The sequence below is a fragment of the Leopardus geoffroyi genome, chromosome C1 (assembly GCF_018350155.1).
Source record: "Leopardus geoffroyi isolate Oge1 chromosome C1, O.geoffroyi_Oge1_pat1.0, whole genome shotgun sequence".
Taxonomy (NCBI): domain Eukaryota; kingdom Metazoa; phylum Chordata; class Mammalia; order Carnivora; family Felidae; genus Leopardus; species Leopardus geoffroyi.
The window spans coordinates 27,090,144-27,114,850 of NC_059328.1; the positions used below are offsets into that span (position 1 = coordinate 27,090,144).

At 37.1% G+C, this 24,707-nt stretch overlaps 1 protein-coding gene across 7 annotated transcripts in view; it reads left to right on the forward strand.

Annotated features, from left to right (window-relative positions):
• Window positions 1-24,707, forward strand: part of ZMYM4 (zinc finger MYM-type containing 4) — a 148,926-nt gene that overhangs the window by 49,324 nt on the left and 74,895 nt on the right. For 6 of the 7 annotated variants that reach the window (XM_045476661.1, XM_045476662.1, XM_045476660.1 and 3 more), the window contains one exon: window positions 12,302-12,347. In XM_045476661.1, coding sequence (XP_045332617.1) covers window positions 12,302-12,347 — 46 coding nt within the window. Of the gene's footprint in view, window positions 1-12,301; window positions 12,348-19,564; window positions 19,571-22,413; window positions 22,417-24,707 lie in introns of those variants that run through there. The other variant, XM_045476664.1, reaches the window with a different exon arrangement.

Here is a 24,707-nt window from a genome sequence, read left to right on the forward strand (position 1 = left end):
AAGTGAATTAAGTCTCTGCTTAATGAGAAATTTCCTAGATATATTTAGGTTTAAAAAAAATTGGAGGGGAATTTCTATTTGTCCTTTTGTTTGTATTTTTGCTGATCTGAGAGAAAATGGGATTTTATTTTAGTTTTGACTTCAGGTGAGATTGAACGTTTTGTGCTTATTTCTGGTCTTCAGTCATTTTTTATTAGGATGCTGCTCTTTAATAGAGTCTAAGACTGCTTTATAAGTAGGATATTAACATTGTAATATTATTAATACATCTCCCCAGATTGTCTTTAAGTTTTTCCAGTTTTTTTTTTTTTTTTAACGTTTATTCATTTTTGAGAGAGAGAGAGAGAGAGAGCGAGTGCACCAGCGGGGGAGGGGCACAGAGAGAAAGGGAGACAGGAGATCTGAAGCAGGTTCCAGGCTCTGAGCTGTCAGCATGGAGCTGGATACTGGGCTCGAACTCCCGAACCGAGAGATCATGACCTGAGTCGAAGTCAGACTCTGAACCCACTGAGCCACCTGGGCATCTCTCCAATTTCTGTTTTTAGTGTCATCAAGGTCACGTAAGGATTTGTTTCTTTTTCTGGTTAAAAGATTTTCGTGTCTTCTATTGTTTTCATTTTTTCCAATTTGTCTGTAATCTATCTGGAATTTATTTTGCCAATTTGTCTATAATCTATCTGGAATTTATTTTGGTGTAAAGTATGAGGTAGTGATCCAAGATTTCTCCTCCAAAGTGGTTACTGGTCATAGTCTAATTCTTAAGTATACTTGGGACTTTGTGTTTTCTATTATTTCATTAAGCTATTAATTGCCATGCCAGTACCCCATATTTTTTTTTTAAATTTTTTTTTTCAACGTTTATTTATTTTTGGGACAGAGAGAGACAGAGCATGAACGGGGGAGGGGCAGAGAGAGAGGGAGACACAGAATCGGAAACAGGCTCCAGGCTCTGAGCCATCAGCCCAGAGCCTGACGCGGGGCTCGAACTCACGGACCGCGAGATCGTGACCTGGCTGAAGTCAGACGCTTAACCGACTGCGCCACCCAGGCGCCCCATGATTTTATACATTTCTTAAAGTTTATTCTTATGATATTTTATATGTCATTATTGTAAATTGGATCCTTTTTTTTTCTGTTATATTTTAACTAATTGTTGTTGTTTCTCAGGAATGCCACTGATTTCTTGAATGTTCAGTCTTGTAAAGAGTTACTCTATTGACCTGTATTCTGATTCCTAAAACGTTTTCTGCTATCTTGTACTTTTCTTTTTTTTTTTTTTTTTCAACGCTTATTTATTTTTGGGACAGAGAGAGACAGAGCATGAACGGGGGAGGGGCAGAGAGAGAGGGAGACACAGAATCGGAAACAGGCTCCAGGCTCTGAGCCATCAGCCCAGAGCCTGACGTGGGGCTCGAACTCACGGACCGCGAGATCGTGACCTGGCTGAAGTCGGACGCTTAACCGACTGCGCCACCCAGGCGCCCCATGATTTTATACATTTCTTAAAGTTTATTCTTATGATATTTTATATGTCATTATTGTAAATTGGATCCTTTTTTTTTCTGTTATATTTTAACTAATTGTTGTTGTTTCTCAGGAATGCCACTGATTTCTTGAATGTTCAGTCTTGTAAAGAGTTACTCTATTGACCTGTATTCTGATTCCTAAAACGTTTTCTGCTATCTTGTACTTTTCTTTCTTTTTTTTTTTTAATTTTTTTTTTTTTTTTTCAACGCTTATTTATTTTTGGGACAGAGAGAGACAGAGCATGAACGGGGGAGGGGCAGAGAGAGAGGGAGACACAGAATCGGAAACAGGCTCCAGGCTCTGAGCCATCAGCCCAGAGCCCGACGCGGGGCTCGAACTCACGGGCCGCGAGATCATGACCTGGCTGAAGTTGGACGCTTAACCGACTGCGCCACCCAGGCGCCCCTATCTTGTACTTTTCAAGTAGACAAGCGAATTACTTGTAAATAACTTTGTTTGCTTTTTACTATTTTATACTTTACATTTTTTTTTCTGATTGCATTGACTAGTACTTCTAGAGCAAGGTATGATATTGGTAATATTACCACTTTAATGGTAATTAAGTAGTAAATGTTGATCTTGCCTGCCAATTTCAGTTGACTATTAAGGACACCTGAATTTTGAATTGAGAACAATTCTGATAACATGTTTATATTTTATGGAAAGATTGCTGTGATTGATTAGTGGTAGAAGGAGATGTTTAGAAGGAAGAGAGTATTAGGAATGGAGTATTAACTGTCTTTAACATTTCTTTATTAAATTTAGCTGATAATTTGAGAGAAATATTCTTTAGCACGTTAAATAATTACATTCTGTTTTATGTATTTGTTAAACTATGAAGTGGAAAAGTCCTCATACAATAGGTGTGAAAACTGCGGATGGTCAAATGGCAAGATTAAAGAAAAAACGTAAAAACTGTTATTTTGGAGTGTATTACTTAATTAAAAAATGATCTTGTATTAAAGTGCATAGAAATATACAAACTTCTAATGCTAGCAGCAGTTAGTCTCATTTCCCACAGTTGTGCTGTAATATGTTAGTGTTATCCTTCAAAAGGGTTCTGTGGTCAAAGTACATTTGGAAAACGATGGGCGAAACAAAGCAGTACAGGTTTCTTTAGTTAGAAATTAAAGGGCATGGGGTAGCTCAGTTAAGCATCTGACTCTTGGTGCTTAACTCAGGTCATGATTTCACGGTTTGTGAGATGGAGCCCCGCATCGTGCTCCATGCTGACAGCGCTGAGCCTGCTTGGGATTCTCTCCCTCTTTCTCTGCTCCTCCCTTGCTTGCATGTGCCCTCTCTCTCTCAAAAAATAAATAAACTTAAAAAAAAAAGAAATTAGTAAATTAACAAGTATTGTTACACTGAAAAGAGATGTGTATTTGCTATATTTATTTGGTCAGTGAAGTCTTTTTATCTTAGTTCATCTTTCAGGTTTTGCATAACAGATATTGAGAAGTGGAAAATTATGGCATTCAGTTAATAAAAAAGAGCTAATACATTACAATAAGTCCATACAATATGGTAGGGTCTGTTGGTATCCCAGGATGAAAAAAGATTTATCTAGAAGGTAATACTGACATATACATATGTTAACTGTGCCACAAGTGACTGTAAATGAAATTAAATCTAAGTGCTACAGAGGAGTCCTGAATTCTAAATGGGTTGTCAGAAAAGTACTCCCTGAAGAGCTACACTTTGAAGAAGCAGTGGCATTTCATCAGGTAGACGTCTATTCCCAGTAGGGAGAAAACTATAGGAGAGTGGTATGATTAGAACTTTGGGTGGGAGTGAGAAATGACTTTTATTCTATAGCCACAGGAATTGTTTCCTGCCATCTATCTTCAGTGGTTTTTCTTAGGATAAAGTTAGTATCTAAACATGACTAATACTTAGGGGTGACAAAACTGAGAAGCTGAGACAGTTTTGAGAGCAAAGGGGAGCACATTAACAATTACATGGATATGATAGGTGTAAATAGAGGTGCTTTCAGCTAACTGGAATATGTGGTCACCCTGTGTATTAAGAATGTCCTGCAGTGTTTGGCCTATGATTTGTCATTAGCTTTATTATTATTATTTTTAAATTTTATTTTTATTTTATTTAAGCATATAGTGCAACAATGATTTCAGCAGTGGATGCCTTAATGCCCCTTACCCATTTAGCCCATCCCCCCTCCCACAACCCCTCCAGTAACCCTCTGTTTGTTCTCCATATTTAAGAGTCTCTTATGTTTTGTCCCCATCCCTGTTTTTATATTATTTTTGCTTCCCTTCCCTTATGTTCATCTGTTTTGTCTCAAAGTCCTCATATGAGTGAAGTCATAATGATAATTTGTCTTTCTCTGACCGACTAATTTCACTTAGCATAATACCCTCCAGTTCCATGCACGTAGTTGCAAATGGCAAGATTTCATTCTTTTTGATTGCCGAGTAATACTCCATACACACACACACACACGCGCGCGCGCACACACACACACACACACACACACACACACACCACATCTTTATCCATTCATCCATTGATGGACATTCGGGCTCTTTCCATACTTTGGCTATTGTTGATACTGCTGCTATATAAACATTGGGGTGCCTCTGCCCCTTTGAAACAGGATACCTGTATCCCTTGGATAAATACCTAGTAGAGCAATTGTAGAGTAGTTCTATTTTTAATTTTTTGAGGAACTTACATACTGTTTTCTAGAGTGGCTGTATCAGTTTGCATTCCCACCAGCAGTGCAAAAGAGATCCTCTCTTTCCACATCCTCGCCAACATCTGTTGTTGCCTGAGTTGTTAATGTTAGCCTTTCTGAAGGGCATGAGGTGGTATCTCACTGTGGTTTTGATTTGTATTTACTTCCCTGATGATAAGTGATGTTGAGCGTTTTTTCATGTGTCGGTTGGCCATCTGGATGTCTTTGGAGAAGTGTCTATTCACGTCTTTTGCCCATCTGTTCACTGGATTATTTGTTTTTTGGGTGTTGAGTTTGATAAATTCTTTGTAGATTTTGGATACTAACCCTTTATCTGATATGTCGTTTGCAAATATCTTCTCCCATTCTGCTGGTTGCCTTTTAGCTTTGCTGATTGTTTCCTTTGCTGTGCAGAAGCTTTTTATTTTGATGAGGTAGGTCCCAATAGTTCATTTTTGCTTTTGTTTCCCTTGCCTCCGGAGACGTGTTGAGTAAGAAGTTGCTGCCGCCAAGGGCAAAGAGGTTTTTGCCTGCTTTCTCCTCGAGGATTTTGATGGCTTCCTGTCTTACATTTAGGTCTTTTATCCATTTTGAGTTTATTTTTGTGTATGGTGTAAGAAAGTGGTCCAGGTTCATTTTTCTGCATGCCACTGTCCAGTTTTCCCAGGCCCACTTGCTGAAGAGACTGTCTTTATTCCATTGGATATTCTTTCTTGCTTTGTCAGAGATTAGTTGGCCATATGTTTGTGGGTCCATTTCTGGATTCTCTATTCTGTTCCATTGATCTGAGTGTCTGTTTTTGTGCCAGTACCATACTGTCTTGATGATTACAGCTTTGTAATACAGCCGGAAGTATGGGATTGTGTTGCCTCCTACTTTGGTTTTCTTTTTCAAGATTTCTTTGGCTAGTTGGGGTCTTTTCTGGTTCCATACATGTCATGAGCTTTATCTTACAGTCTGGCCTGCTTTACTCACAGAATTCTATTAATTCACCTAGCCTTTCTATTTCTTGGATTCTTTCTTCTTGTTCCTGCTAAGAACCTTGAACATTAGTTGTTCTTTTCTTGAATCTTCCCTTCCACTTTTACCTATTTTAAAGTTAACTTATTTTTGTTTTTTAGTAGTCTATACACCGAACACAGGGCTCGGACTTAAAATACAATCCCAAGATCGAGTCACATGCTCTTCCAGCTGAGCCACCTGAGCACCCCCCTTTTCACCTGTTTTGATTCTTAGTCATCCTTCAGATCTTAAATTAAGGAGCAGTTCCTTTGCTTTTCCTGACCTCTTATATCGGATAGCTCATCATGGTAGAGATTTATCTCAAACACTAAGATGTTTTAGAAATAGAAATGAAGGTTCTTACTATTGACCAGTTGAAAGAAATGGGGGAAAACCTCTAATTTTGGGAGTTCTCATTTGACTTTTAGGGTGTTGGGGCTCTGTTCTCTCAGAACAGAGACCGACATGGGGCTCGAACCCATAAACCACGAGATCATGACCTGAGCTGAAGTCAGACGCCCAACCGATTGAGCCACTCAGGCGCCCCAGTCTCTACTTAATTATTGAAAACCTTGCCTCAGTTCCCTAAACAGTTTTAGAGCTCTTGGTTTGTTACTTAGTTGTCATTGAATAAGTTTATCATATAAACTCTCAAATTATTAAAGTTATCACATAAACTCTCAAATATTAAAATCAGTTGGAGAATGTTTATGGTATTAGTCATCCTGTCCTCATGTACGTTATGGTATTATGTTTATCCTATCAGTTATGTCATTATGTATGAAGGATAGAAAATTGGACATTAACTTTTTTTTTTTTTTTTTAACGTTTACTTATTTTTGAGACAGAGACAGAGCATGAATGGGGGAGGGTCAGAGAGAGAGGGAGACACAGAATCCGAAACATGCTCCAGGCTCTGAGCGGTCAGCACAGAGCCCGACGCGGGGCTCAAACTCACGGACTGCGAGATCATGACCTGAGCTGAAGTCAGAGGCTCAACCGACTGAGCCACCCAGGTGCCCCAAGGACATTAACTTTTTAAAAATTAAATTTATTGATTCGGCTATTGTGATTTTTTTTTTTTTTTTTTTTTTTTGCAGGTGGGTGTGGGTGGTATGCTTGCCAATTCACAGTATATTTGGAATTTTTTTCTCTTTCCAGGGTTAGGGAATGTGAGTATTTTGTTTTATAAGTAAAAATGTACTTTATCCCCAGTGCTTAATTTTTGGAATACAGGGGGCTGAGTCATTTGCCCAGAGATTTTCTTTTATTTATTTATTTTTATTAAAAAAAATTATTTTTTAGTTTTACATTTATTTTTGAGAGACAGAGAGAGACAGAGCACAAGTGGGGCTGGGGCAGAGTGAGAAGGAGACACAGAATCCGAAGCAGGCTCCAGGCTCCGAGCTGACAGCACAGAGCCTGATACAGGGTTTGAACCCTTAGACCATGAGATCATGACCTGAGCCGAAGTTGGACGCTTGATGGACTGAGCTACCCATGCGCCCCTGATGGTTACATGTTTTAAAGTTAATGGGCAGAACCCACAAGACTATTTTAACAACTAAAAAGGAACTGGTATTTTTTTTTGTCAGTACCACGCATGTTAATTTATTTTTTTGATTTTTCGTTTCATTGGTTTCATTTGGTTTAATTTTGGTTTCATAGTATTGAGAAAATCCTTGCATATATATAATAGTTATTACAGACTCTTAAAAATAAAATTGGCTTGGCTTTTGAATTCAGTTAAATCTTTCATGAAACCTGAGGGCTGACTAGTAGGTCATTAATTTCAAAGGTAAATTTGTGACTGATTAGATTTAATTTCATATTTGTAAATATACTGATTGGACAAGAAGCACTGAAAACACGTTTATGAAACCATTATATTATCACAAAACTAAGTGTTTTGTCTAAATTTTTTGTTAACCAGTTGGTGAGATTATAGGCCAGATAGGTGTTTTGGAGTCCTGCCTGTCATTTAATTGAAAGCAGTGTTAATGTTACCTGCCTGCACATTGTAGAGTAGTCACACAATTCAGTGGTTTTTAATATTTTCATAATTGTGCAGCCAGAATCAATTTTAGAACATTTTCATCACCTGGAAAAGGAAGCCCTGTACCCAGATCTACTACAAAGCTTTAGTAAAACAGTATGCTATTGGCACAAAAATAGACCCATAGGTCAGTGGAACAAAATAGAGAGTCCAGAAACCAGTCTACACTTAGGTGAGTTAACCTATGACAAAGCAAGCAACAATATACAATGGGGGAAAAAAGTTTCTTAGATTAATGGTGCCGGGAAAACTGGACAGCTACATGCAAAAAGATGAAACTGTACCACTTTCTTTCACCATACACAAAAATAAACTCAAAATGAATTAAGGACCTAAACGTGAGACCTGAAACCATAAAACTCCTAGAAGAAAGTATAAGCAGTAATCTCTGACTTAAACCCTAGCAACATTTTTCTAGATGTGTCTCTTCAGAAAAGGGAAACAAAAATAAAACACACCAAAATAAGAAGCTTTTTGCACAGTGAAGGAAACAAACAAAATGAAAAGACACCAGTGAATGGGAGAAGATATTATAAATGATATACCTGACAAGGATTAATACCTCTGATATATAATGAACTTATATAACAACATGAAAAAACAAAAACAAATATTTCGATTAAAAAATGGACAGAGGACCTGAACATTTTTCTAAAGACATACAAATAGCCAACCAGACCCATGAAAAGATACACAATATCACTAATCACAAGGGAAATACAAATCAAAATTACAATGAGATATTACGTCACACCTGTCAGAATGGCTGCAATAAAACACACAAGAAACAAGCATTGGTGAGGATGTGGAGGAAAAGGAACCCTTGTGCACTGTTTTTGGGGATGTAAATTGGTGCAGCCACTCTGGAAAACAATATAGAGGTTCCTCAGAAAACTAAAAATAGAAGTACCATGGGATCTAGTAATTCCACTACTGGGTCTTCACCCAAAGAAAATGAAAACACTACTTTGAGAAGATATATGTACCTTATGTCTATTGCAGCATATTTACAGTAGCCAAGATATGGAAGCAACCTTAATGTCCGTTGATAGTTGAGTGGATAAAGAAGATGTATACATACACAATGGAATATTACTCAGCTGTAGGAAAGAATGAGATCTTGCCATTTTGTGACAACATGGAAGGACCTAGAGAGTATTCTAAGTGAAATATGTCTGAGAAAGACAAATACCGTATGATTTCACCTACATGTGGAATCTTTTTTTTAAAGTTTATATATTTTGACAGAAAGCACGTGTGTACACAAGTTTGGGAGAGGTAGAGAGAATGCCAAGTAGCTGATGGCACAGAGCCCAATACAGGGTTCCATCTCACAAACTGTGAGATCATGACCTGAGCCGAAATCCAGATTCAGACACTTAACCGACTGAGCCACCCAGGCACCCCACTTAATGTGTGGAATCTGGTAAAACAAATGAACAAACAAAAAGAAACAGACCCATAAACACAGAGTACAGACTGGTGATTGTCAGAGGGGGTGGAGTTGGGAAAAAGCAGTGAAGGGGAGCGGGAGGTACAGGCTTCCAGTTGTGGAATGAGTAAGTAATGGAGATGAAAGGTACAGCCAACAGAATACAGTTAGTAGGTATTTTAATAGTATCATATTATTGACTTCAATAGCTACACTTAATGCTGAGAATAGCATAATGTATAACTTAGAGTTGTTGAATCACTGTGTTGTACACCTGAAGCTAATAATAGCATCATGTGTCAGCTATACTTCATTATTAAAAAAAAAAGCAATCCTTTACTCATTAGCAGTATTCTCAGATCTTTCTCCTTAGTCTTAGGTGGGCACTAATCCATTTTGTCCTATGGTTTTGAAATGTGTGCCCATTGTCAACAAAGGACTTGCTGACCGATACTGTATCTGTTGTAAACAAACCTATAAATTGTTTGGCATCAGTGGCAATATCTTTAGTCTTTGTTTTTGTTTTCTGTTTGAGAGGGAGGGAGAGGGGGAAGTAAGAAAACAAAGGTTTTGTTCTGAGCCATAGAGAAGATCACTGAATCCTAGAATTTTTGCCTTGCAAAAGAGTGTCTTCTGAAGAGTGTCTTCTTATGTTCTTTCCATTGTTTTCATTTCTTTGGCGTCATAATCCGTTGGCTCCTGTTTCTCATGTCCAATATAATTTTAATTAGTGTACTTAATTTCCATTTTGTTATATATTTTTCATAATAAAATTTGAGTGGTCTAAATTCCAAGGTTTTTTTTTTTTTCCTTTTAGAATGTGAAAATCATTTATCTTTTGTGTTCAGCTTGCAGAGAAGTGTGGTATCAGCTTGATTCTTGTTTCTTATAGAACACAGTCTTATCTTAGTTAGGAGACTAAATTATAATATTGTATTATCCCTTCTTGGGTTTTATAATCAGCTCACAAAATGAAATGGTACATAATCCAAATTACCTTAGAAAATCTCTTTAAGTCACCCATAAAGTATAGGTATGTCACCCTTGGTAATGTCACTACTATATTTTTATTTTCTATCATTGAGTAAGGTTATAGTTTCTTTGGCTGTGCATGCAAAGTGTCCAGGGTGATATTGTACAAAATGTACATTATCTTTAAACACTTGGGATCCCCTCAGTGCAGGCAAGTACTATTTCAATCTTTGGCTTGCCAAGTCACATGTCCCAATTTCTCTTTTATTCTGGAGCATAACTTGTTGGGTGGTTGGTTGGCCTTTACTGTTTTGCTTTCTTTTTCATTTTTATATGGTTGAAGTCAGTATGTTTAATGTGTTTTATGAATCGCGTAGGCTATAATTCTTTTTATTCCTCATCAGTTTTTGTTTGAAATTCTGAAATTTCACCAGGATGTATCTTTTTTCCATATCCTCTTGGAGATGGTGGGCCCTTTCAGTCTCAAAATTTTTTTAGGAAAATTTTCTTCTATCATTTCACCTTTCCATTGTTCTCTCCTTTGGGATGCCTTTGAGATTGCTCTTTGACCTGCTGGTTCAGTCTTTTAAAAAAAAAAAATTTTTTTTTAATGTTTATTTAGTTTTGAGAGAGAGTGCGAGCCAGGGAGGGGTAGAGAGAGAGAGAGAGAGAGAGAAAGAGAGAGAATCTGAAACAGGCTCCAGGCTCTGAGCTGTCAGCACAGAGCCCGATGCAGGGCTCAAACTCATGAACCGTGAGATCATGGCCTGAGCCAAAGTCAAAAAAGCTTAACCGACCGAGCCATCCAGGTGCCTCCCTGCTAGTTCAGTCTTAACAGGGCATCATATAGAATATCTTTTCTAGCTTTTTGACTTTGTTGTATTTATTTTTGTTTGTTTTTCCACCTGAGAATTTTATCACTACCCTTTCCAATAAAATTTTAATTTTTGTAGTCATTTTCCTGTCTCTTGTCTCCTTTTCTTGGTTTTTAGTGTTTTTTTTTCTTTTTTTGCATCTCTATCCTCTCATATCTCAGATACCACTTAAAATACTTTTTAGAAGTTTTCTTTCTGTAAATTGTTGCCTTCTGAGTGGTTCTGTTTATTCACCTTGAACTTTCTCCTTCACACGGTTTATTTCAGAAACCTGGGGGTCATTGGTTGTCTCTTCACATTTATACATATCAGATACTATCTTTTTTTTTTTTTTTTTTTTTTTTTTGAGAGAGAGAGAGAGAGGGTGCAAGTGAGCGGAGAGAGAGAGAGGAGAGATGTGAGACTCACTCGAAGTGGGACTTGAACTCAAGAAATGTGAGATCATGACCTGAGCCTAAGTCAGATGCTCAATGACTGAGCCACCCAGGCATCCTCAGATACTGTTAATTACTATAGCCAGCTGTTGTGTTTCCTCTGTAGTTACATAGGTATCTAGGTGGTTGTTTTTTCCTTAAAAGTTTCTCCTTGAATGGGGAGACATACTCTGGCTTTTAGTGGGTAAGGTTTATCAAGAAGCAGCCTTCCTTGTGTTCTTGTCTCATTGATGAGAAGTAGGTGGGAAAGCATGAGGCTGGAATGCTCACACTTTCAAAAAAATGAGGAGCTCTTTCCATACTAGGGGTGGAGCATGTGAGTGTTTCTAGCTCCTGGATAGAGTTGCTTTTGCTGTACTCCATCCCCCCCTTCCCCCCCATTTCTGTCTTATTTATTTATTTATTTATATTTTATTTTTAAAGAATATTTATTTATTTTTGAGAGAGAAAGAGAGAGCAGGGGAGGGCCGAGAGGGAGACAGAATCCCAAGCAGGCTCCACTCTTGTCAGTGTAGAGCTTGGCGTGGGGCTTGAACTCATGAACTGTGAGATCATGACCTGAGTTGAAACCAAGGGTTGGGGGCTTAACCATCTGAGCCTGAGCCACCCAGGTGCCCCTATTTATTTTTTTATTTATACATACACATATACATATGTGTGTGTGTGTGTGTGTGTGTGTGTGTGTGTGTGTGTACATTTTTTTAAACTAATCTCTACACCCGTCGTAGGGTTCAAACTCATGACCTGGAGATTGCATTCTCTACTAACTGAGCCAGTTACCATTCCCCCTGCACCTGTGTTTTAAAGATCCAAAATTACCTCAGACTTGGCTCTGCTTCTGTCCTAGGCCCTAACATACTGAAATAGGAACCATTTCTATAACAGGACTAACTTTCTTTTGAAGGACAGCTAAAAACCTATTTGATGCTGATTGTTCTGTTTAATTTTGATTAGAAGTTTTATATAGTTATCAGTGTTAGTAAGTTCTCAGTAGGTGTTGGCTGTCTTTATTATTATTATTATAAATATATAGGACTATATTTTACGCTGCAAAAGTGATTTAAAAATAAGTTTATATTAGGGCATGTCTTTGTCTCTTTGTTTTTGGTTTGGGGGTTTTCACGTGAGAGTTTATTTTATTCATTATAAATTATATTCTAGTCTACTTGGCAGTATTTTGTTTATCTTGTGATTTTGTATACTTTGGGTTGAAAATTACAGCTTTTGGGGGAGTGAGGAGGGATATCAGAAAGTATGATAGAATGTGACAATAATGTTACTTTTCTCTTTGCTTTTTTGCTTTTTCAGTTTGAGCAGAAAACTGGTGCAGTTTTTGATGAAATTGTAGAGAACTGTAAGTACCACTTTAGAAAAAAACCAGTCATGTCTTTATATAGATAAGAATTGAGTCTAGATAGAGCATTTATCAGTGCTTAACATTTAACAGGGTTTAGTTTGGGCTGATTAATGCGATGGTCCAATTTGATATAGTTTAGAAATCATCACTCTGTTAGTATTTTCAGCAAGTTAATCTTAATTTTAAGAGTTTTTCCTTTTTTTAGTAAATATTTTATTCTCACAGATATTAATGTTGAAATATAGCTAAGCTTTGTGTATGTATTAACCATATAGAAGTTTAGACTTAACCGTTCAGTAAAGATTTCTACTTTGTTTACAGGGCTTCTTAATTTTCTGTTTATATTCTTTCTATGTTACATGATTCTCTGAAAATTTTTTTTTGTTTCTTATGATTATAAAAGTAATACATTCAATTTTACAATACAAAAATGAAAAAAGCAGAAAATGAAAGCCTTTGTGTTTTTTATTCTCTAAAGATAACCACTTCTAAAAGTTTAATATATATCTTTCCAGACTTTTTTTCTGTGGATGTAATGTATATAGATCTATGTATGACAGGTGGGGATTTATATATGTTTGTAGGGATCCTGTGGATACTGTTCTTGCTTTTTTCATTCAACTGCCTTAACATCTCTGTATGTCAATGGATTTTGACCTTTTGCATCATTTCTGATGGCTACTCGGTATTTTATTGTATGGGTGTATTATAATTTAGCCATCTTCCTCTTTTATATATGTATGTATTCTTTTCAGTTTTTCAGTATTACAAACAATATTTATTATGTATTCCTGTACACATTTTTGTCTACTTCTATTGAAATAGACAAAGGGACTGTATCCTTTTCTGTAGAATAAGTTCTAAGAATAGAACTGCTGAATCATCAAAGGATGTTTGTGTGCTTGTTCATGAAGAATAAATTTTGTCATCTAGAGCTAGTAAGTCAAGGAAAATATGCATTTCTTTTTTAATTTTTTTTTAAGTCCCAGTAGTAGGATCTGTGAGTACCTTCTTTGGAATTAGTTTGTTAACGTTTTTTGAGAGAGAACAGGTTTTTATAGAGTACATATTGAGAGGTAGCTAGCTCTCTTGATCTTTAATGGTCTTGGAATAATCTGGAGTTCATTCATTTCTAGGCTGGGCTATTGAGAGCACAAAGACAGGAACTGCTGACTTGAGCCCCTGTACATGTTCTCCCTGTTGCCTTGCCGTCCTTATAGCATGGCGGCCTCCAGGTAGACTTCTCTCATGGTGGCTCAGGCTCCAAGCAAAAGAGTAATTCAGTGAAGAAAGCAGAATCAGCATCTTTTCTGAGCTACCTTCAGAAGTCACACAGTGTCCTTTCTACTACATCCTTTGGGTATGAGGGAGTCACAAGCCTGCTCAGATTTAGGAGAAGAGGATATTCAGACCTCACCTTTTTTTTTTTTTTTTTTTTTTAATTAAATTGTTTTGTTTATTTATTTTTGAGAGAGAAACAGAGTGCAAGTGGGGGAAGGGAGATAGAGAAGGAGACACAGAATCTGAAGCAGGCTCCAGGCCCTGAGATGTCAGCACAGAACCCAGTGCAGGGCTTGAACTCAGGGACCGTGAAATCATGACCTGAGCTGAAGTCAGACACTTAACCAACTGAGGCACCCCTAGACCTTACTTCTTGATAGAAGGGTCAAGGTCACATTGTAGAAAACAATGTAGATGGGAGATATTATTGCAGCCGTATTTGGAAAATCCAGTCTGCATTCACAGCATATAATGCTGTCACATGATATTTTATTCACATGATATTTTATTCTAAACTAGAAAATGGCTTAAAAAAGAAATTCATTCTTGGGGCGCCTGGGTGGCGCAGTCGGTTGAGCGTCCGACTTCAGCCAGGTCACGATCTCGCGGTCCGTGATTTCGAGCCCCGCGTCGGGCTCTGGGCTGATGGCTCGGAGCCTGGAGCCTGTTTCTGATTCTGTGTCTCCCTCTCTCTCTGCCCCTCCCCGGTTCATGCTGTGTCTCTCTCTGTCCCAAAAATAAATAAACGTAAAAAAAAAAAAAAAAAAAAAAAAAAAAAGAAATTCATTCTTTAGGTCTGTATGTGGATATTCATAACATTAACCACTCCTGTAATACAGAAACAGAAACTGATGAATCTGATCATGCATGGTATTTTATGAGTAACATTTTGTCTTTTTTTTTGACTTAGTCATTCCTTTCCATATCATCATTGTCCCTATTGCCCCCTACCCTATACCTTTGTAGGTAGCCTTTCACGTTTTTCTCCAGTGTTCCTAAAATCATTATCATATATATACATATATAGACACATAATATATACACATGTATATACAACATATACATGTATAAATATATATATAATATATGCAAATATACATATGTATATGTGTATATGTAAGGGTTTTGAAGATTTTTATTTTTTGTTTAACAGGTGAGATCATCATATACATAGATTTCTCTACCTAGCTTCTTTCATTCAGGAGTACTTTATGATCTCCTTCCATCTTGACTGGGATAGCTTCAACATCATAGGGTTTTGGGGCGCCTGTGGGTGGCGCAGTCGGTTAAGCGTCCGACTTCAGCCAGGTCACCATCTCGCGGTCCGTGAGTTTGAGCCCCGCGTCAGGCTCTGGGCTGATGGCTCCGAGCCTGGAGCCTGTTTCCGATTCTGTGTCTCCCTCTCTCTCTGCCCCTCCCCCGTTCATGCTCTGTCTCTCTCTGTCCCAAAAATAAATAAAAACGTTGAAAAAAAAAAATTAAAAAAAAACAACAACAAAAAAAAACATCATAGGGTTTACATGTGCAAGTCAACTTTTCCCCTTTCCCCTTTCCCCTTTCAGACACTGATGTTATTTTAGTTGTTTTTTTTTTTTTTTTTTACCATGATAATCAATGAAGTATGAAAAATCCTTTAAGAATATCCTTATTTATTAGTTTTATATGTGTGCCTAGATTACAGAGAGTGGGTATTGTTTGGTAAAGGGTATGTGTAATTTTAATAGATGTTTCTGTCCTGCTTTTCAAAACTTGACTGTCTTACATTTCCATCAGAAATGTATAAGAATACCTCCTCACCCCATTAATGTCCATTATAGCTCTTCTTCATGTTTAGCAATATGATGGATGTGAAATAGCACAGTGTTAACTTTATTCTGCATTTTCTTAACTCCTATTGAATTTGAATTTAAGCAGTTTTTAATAATTTCAACATTTGGACTGGCTCCTCTGTATTGTCGAATTGTAAATATTTGTTAAATAAATGAATACCCTTTGCCCATTTCTTAAAGTTTTTTTTCATGACACGTTACAGGCTTTTTGTAGTATCATAATCATAGTTGTTAAGGGGAGTGATAGTAGGCATGGTAAAGGATAAAACTGAAAGAAGGTTCAGGTATACTTTTAAAAAGATAGACATTCACTCAGGAGATTTAACTTTTAGAAAAGATAACTTAAAGTTCTTTTAATAATGAAGTAGAGGGGGTTGATTTCCTTTGTTTTGTTTCTTTTTGCTTGTGTCATCTTTTCCTAAACAAATGTGTTTTTTTTTTTTATTTTTTTTTTTAACATTTATTTATTTTTGAGACAGAGAGAGACAGAGCATGAACGGGGGAGGGTCAGAGAGAGAGGGAGACACAGAATCAGAAACAGGCTCCAGGCTCTGAGCGGTCAGCACAGAGCCCTATGCGGGGCTTGAACTCACGGACCGGACCGTGAGATCATGACCTGAGCTGAAGTCGGACGCTCAACCGACAGCCACCCAGGCGCCCCTAAACAAATGTTTTTAATATAAAAAATTTTGTTTTTTTGTTTTGTTTTTTTTTTCAACGTTTATTTATTTTTGGGACAGAGAGAGACAGAGCATGAACGGGGGAGGGGCAGAGAGAGAGGGAGACACAGAATCAGAAACAGGCTCCAGGCTCTGAGCCATCAGCCCAGAGCCTGACGCGGGGCTCGAACTCACGGACCGCGAGATCGTGACCTGGCTGAAGTCGGACACTTAACCGACTGCGCCACCCAGGCGCCCCAACATCATGGTTTTCAGTTTTGGTTTAAGAAAGTTTTCCTCACCCTTTGAATATATGTTATCCTGGAGTTTATTGGAGTATTTAGAAAAATATTTTTAAAAAGTGTTAAACACAAAAAAATATTTAAAACATGTGAGATATATTAAAAATAAAAACCTCTGACTTCACCACCACCCAGCTGTAGAAAAATGTGCACGATCATGCCTTTCGTGCCAATCCCTTGGTCCCATTCTGTTCTTCTCTTTACACAGCCATTATCCTCAATTTTGCTTAATTCCTTGCATTTCTTAATAGTTTTTACCACATTTACATTATTAATCAAGAGATTATTTAGTTTTGCTTATTAATAGATTTTGTATTGTTTTTGAATTACACTGTATATGTTATCACTTTCTTTTTTTTAACCGTATATTCCTGAGATTTGAATGTAGTGTTGCATGTAGCTCTCATTCATTCATCACTGATGTGTATTTATTCATTAAATACATTACAATTTATTTATTTATTTATTTATTTATTTATTTATTTAAAAAAATTTTTTTTTTTCAACGTTTATTTATTTTTGGGACAGAGAGAGACAGAGCATGAACGCGGGAGGGGCAGAGAGAGAGGGAGACACAGAATCGGAAACGGGCTCCAGGCTCTGAGCCATCAGCCCAGAGCCTGACGCGGGGCTCGAACTCACGGACCGCGAGATGGTGACCTGGCTGAAGTCGGACGTTTAACCGACTGCGCCACCCAGGCGCCCCACAATTTATTTATTTTTAAAAATGGTAGTAAAAAGTATATAATGTAAAATTTACCACTTTAATTATTTTTAAGTGTATAATTCAGTATTTTAAGTACATTCACATTGTTGTGCAACAGATCTCTAGAACTTTTTATCTTGCAAAACAAATTTTTAATAGCTCTTGAATAAAAATTCTGTTTCCCCCTTAAGGTTTATCTGTGTTGTAACATGTCAGAATGTCATGTCAGAATGTCCTTCCTTTTTAAGGCCGAATAATATTCCATTGTATGGGTAGACCATTTTGTTTATCCATTCTTGTGTTGATGCAGTGAGTATGAGTGTGTAAATATCTCTTCAAGATCTTGCTTTTGTTTTTCTTGGCTGTATACCCAGAAAAGGAGATTGCTGGTTTATATAATACTGTTTTCAAGTTTTTGAGGAACTGCCATACTATTTTCATTTGTGATTTGTACCATTTTAAATTTGCACCAGCAGTGCACAGGGTTACAATTTCTTTACATCTTTGCCAACACTGCTACTTTTCTGTGTTTTTGATAGTAGCCACCCTAGAGGTTGTGAGGTGATGATAACCTCATTGTAGTTTTGGTTTTCATTTCTCTAATGATTAGTGATGTTGAGCATCTTTTCATAGGCTTGTTGAAAGTCCTTTGCCTGTTTTTGACTTGGGTTATTTGATTCTTTTGTTCGTGTTGATTTCTAGTTCTTTATATATTCTGGATATTAACTCCTTATCGGATATATGATTTACGAAAGTTTTTTTCCCATTCTGTACATTGCCTTTTCACTCTGTTGATGGTTCCTTTTGATGCACAGACGTTTTTCAAATTTGGTGGCCAATTTGTTTAGTTTTGCTTTTGTTGCATGTGCTTTTGGTGGTGTCATATCCAAGAAATTGTTGCCAAATTCAGTGACATGAAGCTGTGGTGTGTGTGTGTGTGTGTGTGTGTGTGTGTGTGTTCAGGAGTTTTTAGGTCTTCTGCTTAAAATATATCAGAACTTTAAAATCATTCTACTGTCTATATACTTCTCGTTGTTCCTCATTCTTCTGTTTTTTCTTTATGAACATTATTTTATATATTTCAGGATATATACAAGAAAGTGCCATGTATGGAATTCAATGTAAAATGTATTTATTATGGTGGGTCTCTGTCAAAAATTAGCTTATTATTTTTTTAAAAATGTTTATTTATTCAGAGACAAAGCATAAGTAGGGGAGGGACAGAGAGATTAGGAGAGAGAATGAGTCCCAGCAGGCTCCACACTGTCAGTGCCGAGCCTGACATGGGGGCTTGATCCCATGAAATGTAAGACCATGCATGACCTGAGCAAACTCAAGAGTGGGACCTTTCACCGACCTAGCCACCCAGGTGCCCCTGTTAGAAACAAGTTTAAAATCTGTTTCTTTCTTTCTTTTTTTTTTTTTTTTTTAAATATTTGTTTATTTTTTGGGAGAGCACAAGTCGGGGAGGGACTGAGAGAGGGGAACAGAGGATCTGAAGCAGGCTCTGCACTGACAGGTTGACAGCAATTAAGCCTGATGTGGGGGTTCAGCTTACAAACTATGAGATCGTAACCTGAGCTGAAGGTGGATGCTCAACCAAATGAGCCACCCAGGTGCCCCCAGAATCTATTTCTTAAGTCAGGGTTGGCAAACGGTTTTCTCTGACAGGTCAGACAGAAAATATTTTAGGCTTTATAGGTCATGCTGTTTTGTTTTGTTTTCAAATTTATTTAAAGTCGGTATTTTTATTTTATTTTGTTGTATTTTATTTTCTTTCTTTTGAGAGAGTGTGAGTGGGGGAGGGGCAAAGAGAGAGGGAGACAGATAATCTCAAGCAGGCTCTGTGCTGTCAGCACAGAGCCCAGTGTGGGGCTCGAACTCATGAACCATGAGATCATGACCTGAGCCAAAATCAAGAGTTGGATGCTTAACCAACTGAGCCACCTAGACGCCCCAATAAATTTTTATTTAAGGAATTTTACATATGATTCCTTCCCCTGCCAGTCATTGTAGTTCTCCAAAGTCAGAATCATAATCTTCAAAATAACCGGGTTGTTTTTTTTTTTTTAAATGTTTATTTACTTTTGATAGAGAGTGCATCAGTAGGGGAGGGGACAGAGAGAGACAGGGACAGAGGATCCAAAGCGGGCTCCAGGCTGACAGCAATGAAACCGGTGCAGGTGCTCGAACTCAGTGAACCATGAGATCATGACCTGAGCCAAAGTTGGATGTTCAACCGACTGAGGCATCCATGTGCCCCTCAAAATAGCCCTTTTACAAGAACTTCTGTTGAGTCCACAATTGTCACTGTCAGTCTAGTTCTTTCAATTGGGCTTCTTTGATCTCCACTTGAATATGAACATACTTCAAAAATTCCATACCTGTAATTGTTGGGATCCAGTTTCTTTATTTTAGGGCCCTAGAAGTCAAATTGTAGAAAGTACATTGATTGTTATTTTGGAAAATGATCTAAAATTGTTATTCATTAATTGTTTATAATATTGAAAAGTCTGTTACTTCCACTTTACTCCACGAGCCTAGTAGAAAATGTTACAGGTCTCTTTGTCAACACTGCGATAAATTTGCTGTGATGGAGGGGCGCCTGGGTGGCGCAGTTGGTTAAGCGTCCGACTTCAGCCAGGTCACGATCTCGCGGTCCGTGAGTTCGAGCCCTGCGTCAGGCCCTGGGCTGATGGCTCAGAGCCTGGAGCCTGTTTCCGATTCTGTGTCTCCCTGTCTCTCTGCCCCTCCCCCGTTCATGCTCTGTCTCTCTCTGTCCCAAAAATAAATAAACGTTGAAAAAAAAAATTAAAAAAAAAAATTTGCTGTGATGGAAACATAACTTGTGTCTTAATGTAGTCACAGATCATACTGTTTATGTTGCAACAACTCAACTTTGCGTTTGTAGCATGTATGTAAAGGAATTAATGTGTTTGCAATAAAACCATGGACACTGAATTTTGAATTCAGCATAATTTTCCATGTATAAAGAAATGCTTTTCTTTTGATGGCTTTTTCCTACAATTTAAAGATGTGGAAACTATTCTTAGCTCATGGGTTGTATAAGCCCTCCTCCCCAGTGCCCCCACAAAAAACAGGTGGCTTCTGCATTTGGCATGCAGGCATAGTTTACCTATTCTTGTAAGGTATATATGGGAAGGTTATTGCTCAGGCCTAGGCTATGTACATTCTCAACTTTATCAGAATTCCAAAACTTATTTTCCTAAGTTTTATCTATATACATTGACACATTGTGGTTAGAGTTTTGGTCACTATCTAGTGTCACTAACTAGAGTTTTGGCATCTGACCAACACTTGACATTATCAGACTTTTAAATTTTGTCAGTTTGGTAGGTATAACATGGACTTAATACTTAATTTTTTTATTTCCTTCGTTAATAATTTGAATATTTTTCATGTTTATTAGCTATTTCTGCTACCTCTTTGGCAAAATGCCTAATTAAATCTATTGCCCACTTGCTGTTGGGTTGTTGGTGTTTTCTTAACTGAAATGTTGGGGTTCTCTAAATATCCCGACGAATAAATTTGTCAGTTATAGCTATTGCAAATAACTTCTCCTAATTTATGACTTGTCTTTTTAAAGTTTTTGCATTAGCAGTATTTAATTTTTTTAAGTTTATTTATTTTGAGAGACACAGAGACAGAACGGGGAGGAGGGGGGGACAGAGGGAGGGGGAGAGAGACAGAGAGAGAGAGAGAGAGAGAGAGAGAATCCTAAGCAGGCTCTGCACTGATGTGGGGCTTGAACTCATAAAACTGTGAGATCATGACCTTTTTCTGTCTCTCAAAAATGAATTAACATAAAAAACTTTTAAAGTAAAGCTTCTCTTTAAACTATCCTTCCATTAAATTTTACTTTGTATTCTTGCGGAAAAGTTTTTATTTCTCTTGTGTAAATACATAGGGTTGAAATGGTTGGATGTACCAAGTTTATCTTTTTTTTTAAGTTTTTAATTTAATTCTAGTTAACATACAGCATTATATTAGTTTCAGGTGTACAGTATAGTAATCAGCACTTCCATATATCACCATGTGCTCATCACAGGTATACTCCTTAATCTTCACCTGTTTTACCCCTCCCTGCCCCTCCCCTCTGGTAACCATTAGTTTGTTGTCTATAATAAATTAGAGTGTGTTTCTTGCTTTGTCTCTCTCTTATTGTTTTTCCCTTGTTTTGTTTCTTAAATTCTGCATGTGATTGAAATCACATGATATTTGTCTTTCTCTGACTTAATTATTTCACTTAGCATTATACTCTCTAGCTCCATCCATGTCATTGCTAATGGCTCTACTAAATTTTAATATGATTTTATTCAGTTTCCCAAATTTACTCTGTTGCAATTCTAATTAAAAGTGCATGCATTTAAGGGGCACCTGGGTGGCTCAGTCGGTTAAGTGTCCGACTCTTGATTTTGACCCAGGTTATCATCCTGGGGTTGTGAGGTTGAACCCTGCTGTGGGCTCTGTGCTGGGCATGGAGCCTCCTTGGGATTCTGTCTCTCCCTCTGCCCCTCCTTCCCATGTGTATGTGCACACACTCTCTTAAAGAAAATTATAAAAATGGGGCGCCTGGGTGGCTCAGTCGGTTAAGTGTCCGACTTCAACTCAGGTCATGATCTCACAGTCCATGAGTTCGAGCCCCGCGTCAGGCTCTGTGCTGAGAGCTCAGAGCCTGGAGCTTTCTTCAGATTCTGTGTCTCCCTCTCTCTCTGCCCCTCCCCTGCTCATGCTCTGTCTCTCTCTGTCTCAAAAATAAATAAAAACATTAAAAAAATTTTTAAAGAAAATTATAAAAATCATGCATTTACTTATTACTTTTGGAAGAATCAATTTTTATTGTTATACAGATTTTGTTTTATGCTATTTACTTAAATTTTATGGTTGTCAAGTAGTATGTATTGTGTTTTTTTGTGTGTCATTTGTTAAGTATCTTATTTGTCACCTTTGCAAATGGAGTCTATTTTTCAGGGATGCCTGAGTGGCTCAGTTGGTCCAGCATTTGACTTCGGCTCATGTCATGATCTCATGGTCCATGAGTTCAAGCCCTGCATTGGGCTCTGTGCTGACAGCTAGAGTCTGGAGCCTGGTTCGAATTGTGTCTCCCTCTCTCTCTGCCTCTCCCCCAGTCGCTCTCTCTGTCTCAAAAATAAACATTTTAAAAAAAAAAGGAGTATTTTTTTATTTGTAGGTTCTTATTGCAAGAATAGCTTAGCTATGTTACTGAAATCCCTTATTAAATATAGTAGACTTTTAAAATTTGAGACTGTAGTTATCCAGACATGAAGCCATATCAACTGAAAATATTTTCTTTTTCACAGTGACAGCCCAAATTATGTAATTAATTTTTTTTACTATAAATTGTGGGATTATAATAAACAATCGTGGTAGTTGTCACCTTTGACTAATTTCTAATTCTAGTTAATTAGTTGTCATATTTTGTTAATTTAGGGCCAGTTGTTAGTTTTTGTCACATAGGCTTAGTCTTTATTACATTTAAAAAAAAATATTCCTATCTTACCTTGTGGAATGGTTGAAGAATATTTGTGTTTATGTATTACTGGATTTAGTTTGTTAATATTTTGTTAAGGATTTTCCTGGTAAAGTTTGTTTACTATTGGAGTTGTATGTAGCTTTATTAAATGTTGTCTACAATTCACTAGTGAAACCATCCGGGCTTGGAGATTTCTTGGTGTGAGATTGTAAGTTATAAGTTAAAGTTTTCAAATAGGAATATAAGGTTTTCCTATTTTATGTCCCCCCCCCCCCTTTTTTTTTAAGGTAGAGAGAGACAAACCAAGAAACAGTCTTAAAATAATTTTTTTTTAATGTTTGTTATTTTTTTTTATGAGAGAGAGAGCACAAGCAGGGCAGGGGCAGAGAGAAGGGGACAGAGGATCCAAAGCAGGCTCTGCAGATCCAAAGTGGGCTCTGTGCTGACAGCAGAGAGCGCAGTGTGGGGCTCGAACTCGCGAACTGCGAGATCGTGACCTGAGCGGAAGTCAGATGCTCAACCCACTGAGCCATGTAGGTGCCCCTTATGTTTCATCTTTTGTCAGTTCTGGTAAGTTGTATTTTTCAAGGAAGTTGTCCATTTCATTTAAGTGGTCTCTTTGTCTTTTGAATTAGAGGTAATTTAGTGGGAAGGACAGTGGCATCTCATTGTTTTAATTTGCATTTCCCTATTAATGATGTGGAACAACTTTTTATTGTGTGTATTGGCCATTCTTAATGTTCTTTTGTGAAGTGTCTGTTCAAATTATTGCCCACTTTTCATTTTGGTTGTTTGTCTTTTTGTTATTAGGATAAAGGTTCTTTATATATTTTGGATACAAGTCTTCTGTCATGTAGATCAGTAGATTGAAATCAGTCGGGATATCCATCTCCATGTATCTGTGTCTATAAATCCCTTCATATCCATCCATCCATTTTGTGGCTTGCCTTTTTATGATCTCAGTGGTGTCCTTGAGTAGCACAAGTTTTTAATTTTGATGAAGTCTCATTTTATTATTATTGTTATTATTATTACTACTACTGTATTTGTGTGGTCTGTTCTTTGTGTTCTAAGATACCAGTCCCAAGATCATGAATATTTAAACTTGTTTTTTCCTAGAAACTTTATATTTTTAGCCTTAGCTTTTACAATTAGGGTCCTCATCCATGTCATTTTAGTTTTTGTATATAGTGTAATGTAAAAGTCAAAATGTATAATTTTTGTGTGTGGATATCTGTTGAGTCAGTAGCATTTATTGAAAAGATTATTTATTCTGATTGATATACCTTGGTACATTTGTTGAAAATTAGTTGATCTGTATATTGAGTCTATTTCCAGACTCATTATAAATAAGTTCCATGGATCTATATACACATATATCTGTTCTGAGGCCAATATCACTCTGTCTTGATTCCTTTAATTTTATATTAAATCAGATATTCTAAGTCATATTTTCCAATGTTGTTTTACTGTACTAGATCTTTTGCATTTTCATGCATTTTCTTAGAAGCAGCTTGTCAACTTCTATTAAAAAGCTTCCTGGGGTTTTTATTGTGATTCTGTTGGGTCTGTAGATCAGTATGGGGAGAATTGACATCTAATTAATAGTGTTTTCCAATTCATGAATATGATATGTCTGTCAGTTTATTTAGGTTTATTTATTTATTTATTTCATTTCTCTCAGCAATGATCTGTAGTATTCAAAGTAGAGGTCTTGTACATATTTTGTTATTCCTATATATTTTAAATTTCTTATGCTATTGTAAGTGAAATGACTCAAAATTAAATTTGTTGAGGTATAATGTACAGATAGCAAAATTTACCATATTTGAAAAATTAGTTTAAATTTTTTTTTTTATGCTTATTTATTTTGAGAGAGAGTGTGTGAGCGAGGAAGTGTGAACAGGGGAGGGGCAGAGAGAGAGGGAGAAAGAATCCAAAGCAGGTTCTGTGCTAACAGCCCCTGACTTCCAGCTCGAGACGAAATCAAGATTTGGATGCTTAACTGAGTCACCCAGCTGCCCCTAACTTTTCATTTTGAAATGATTATTGATTTACAAAGTGA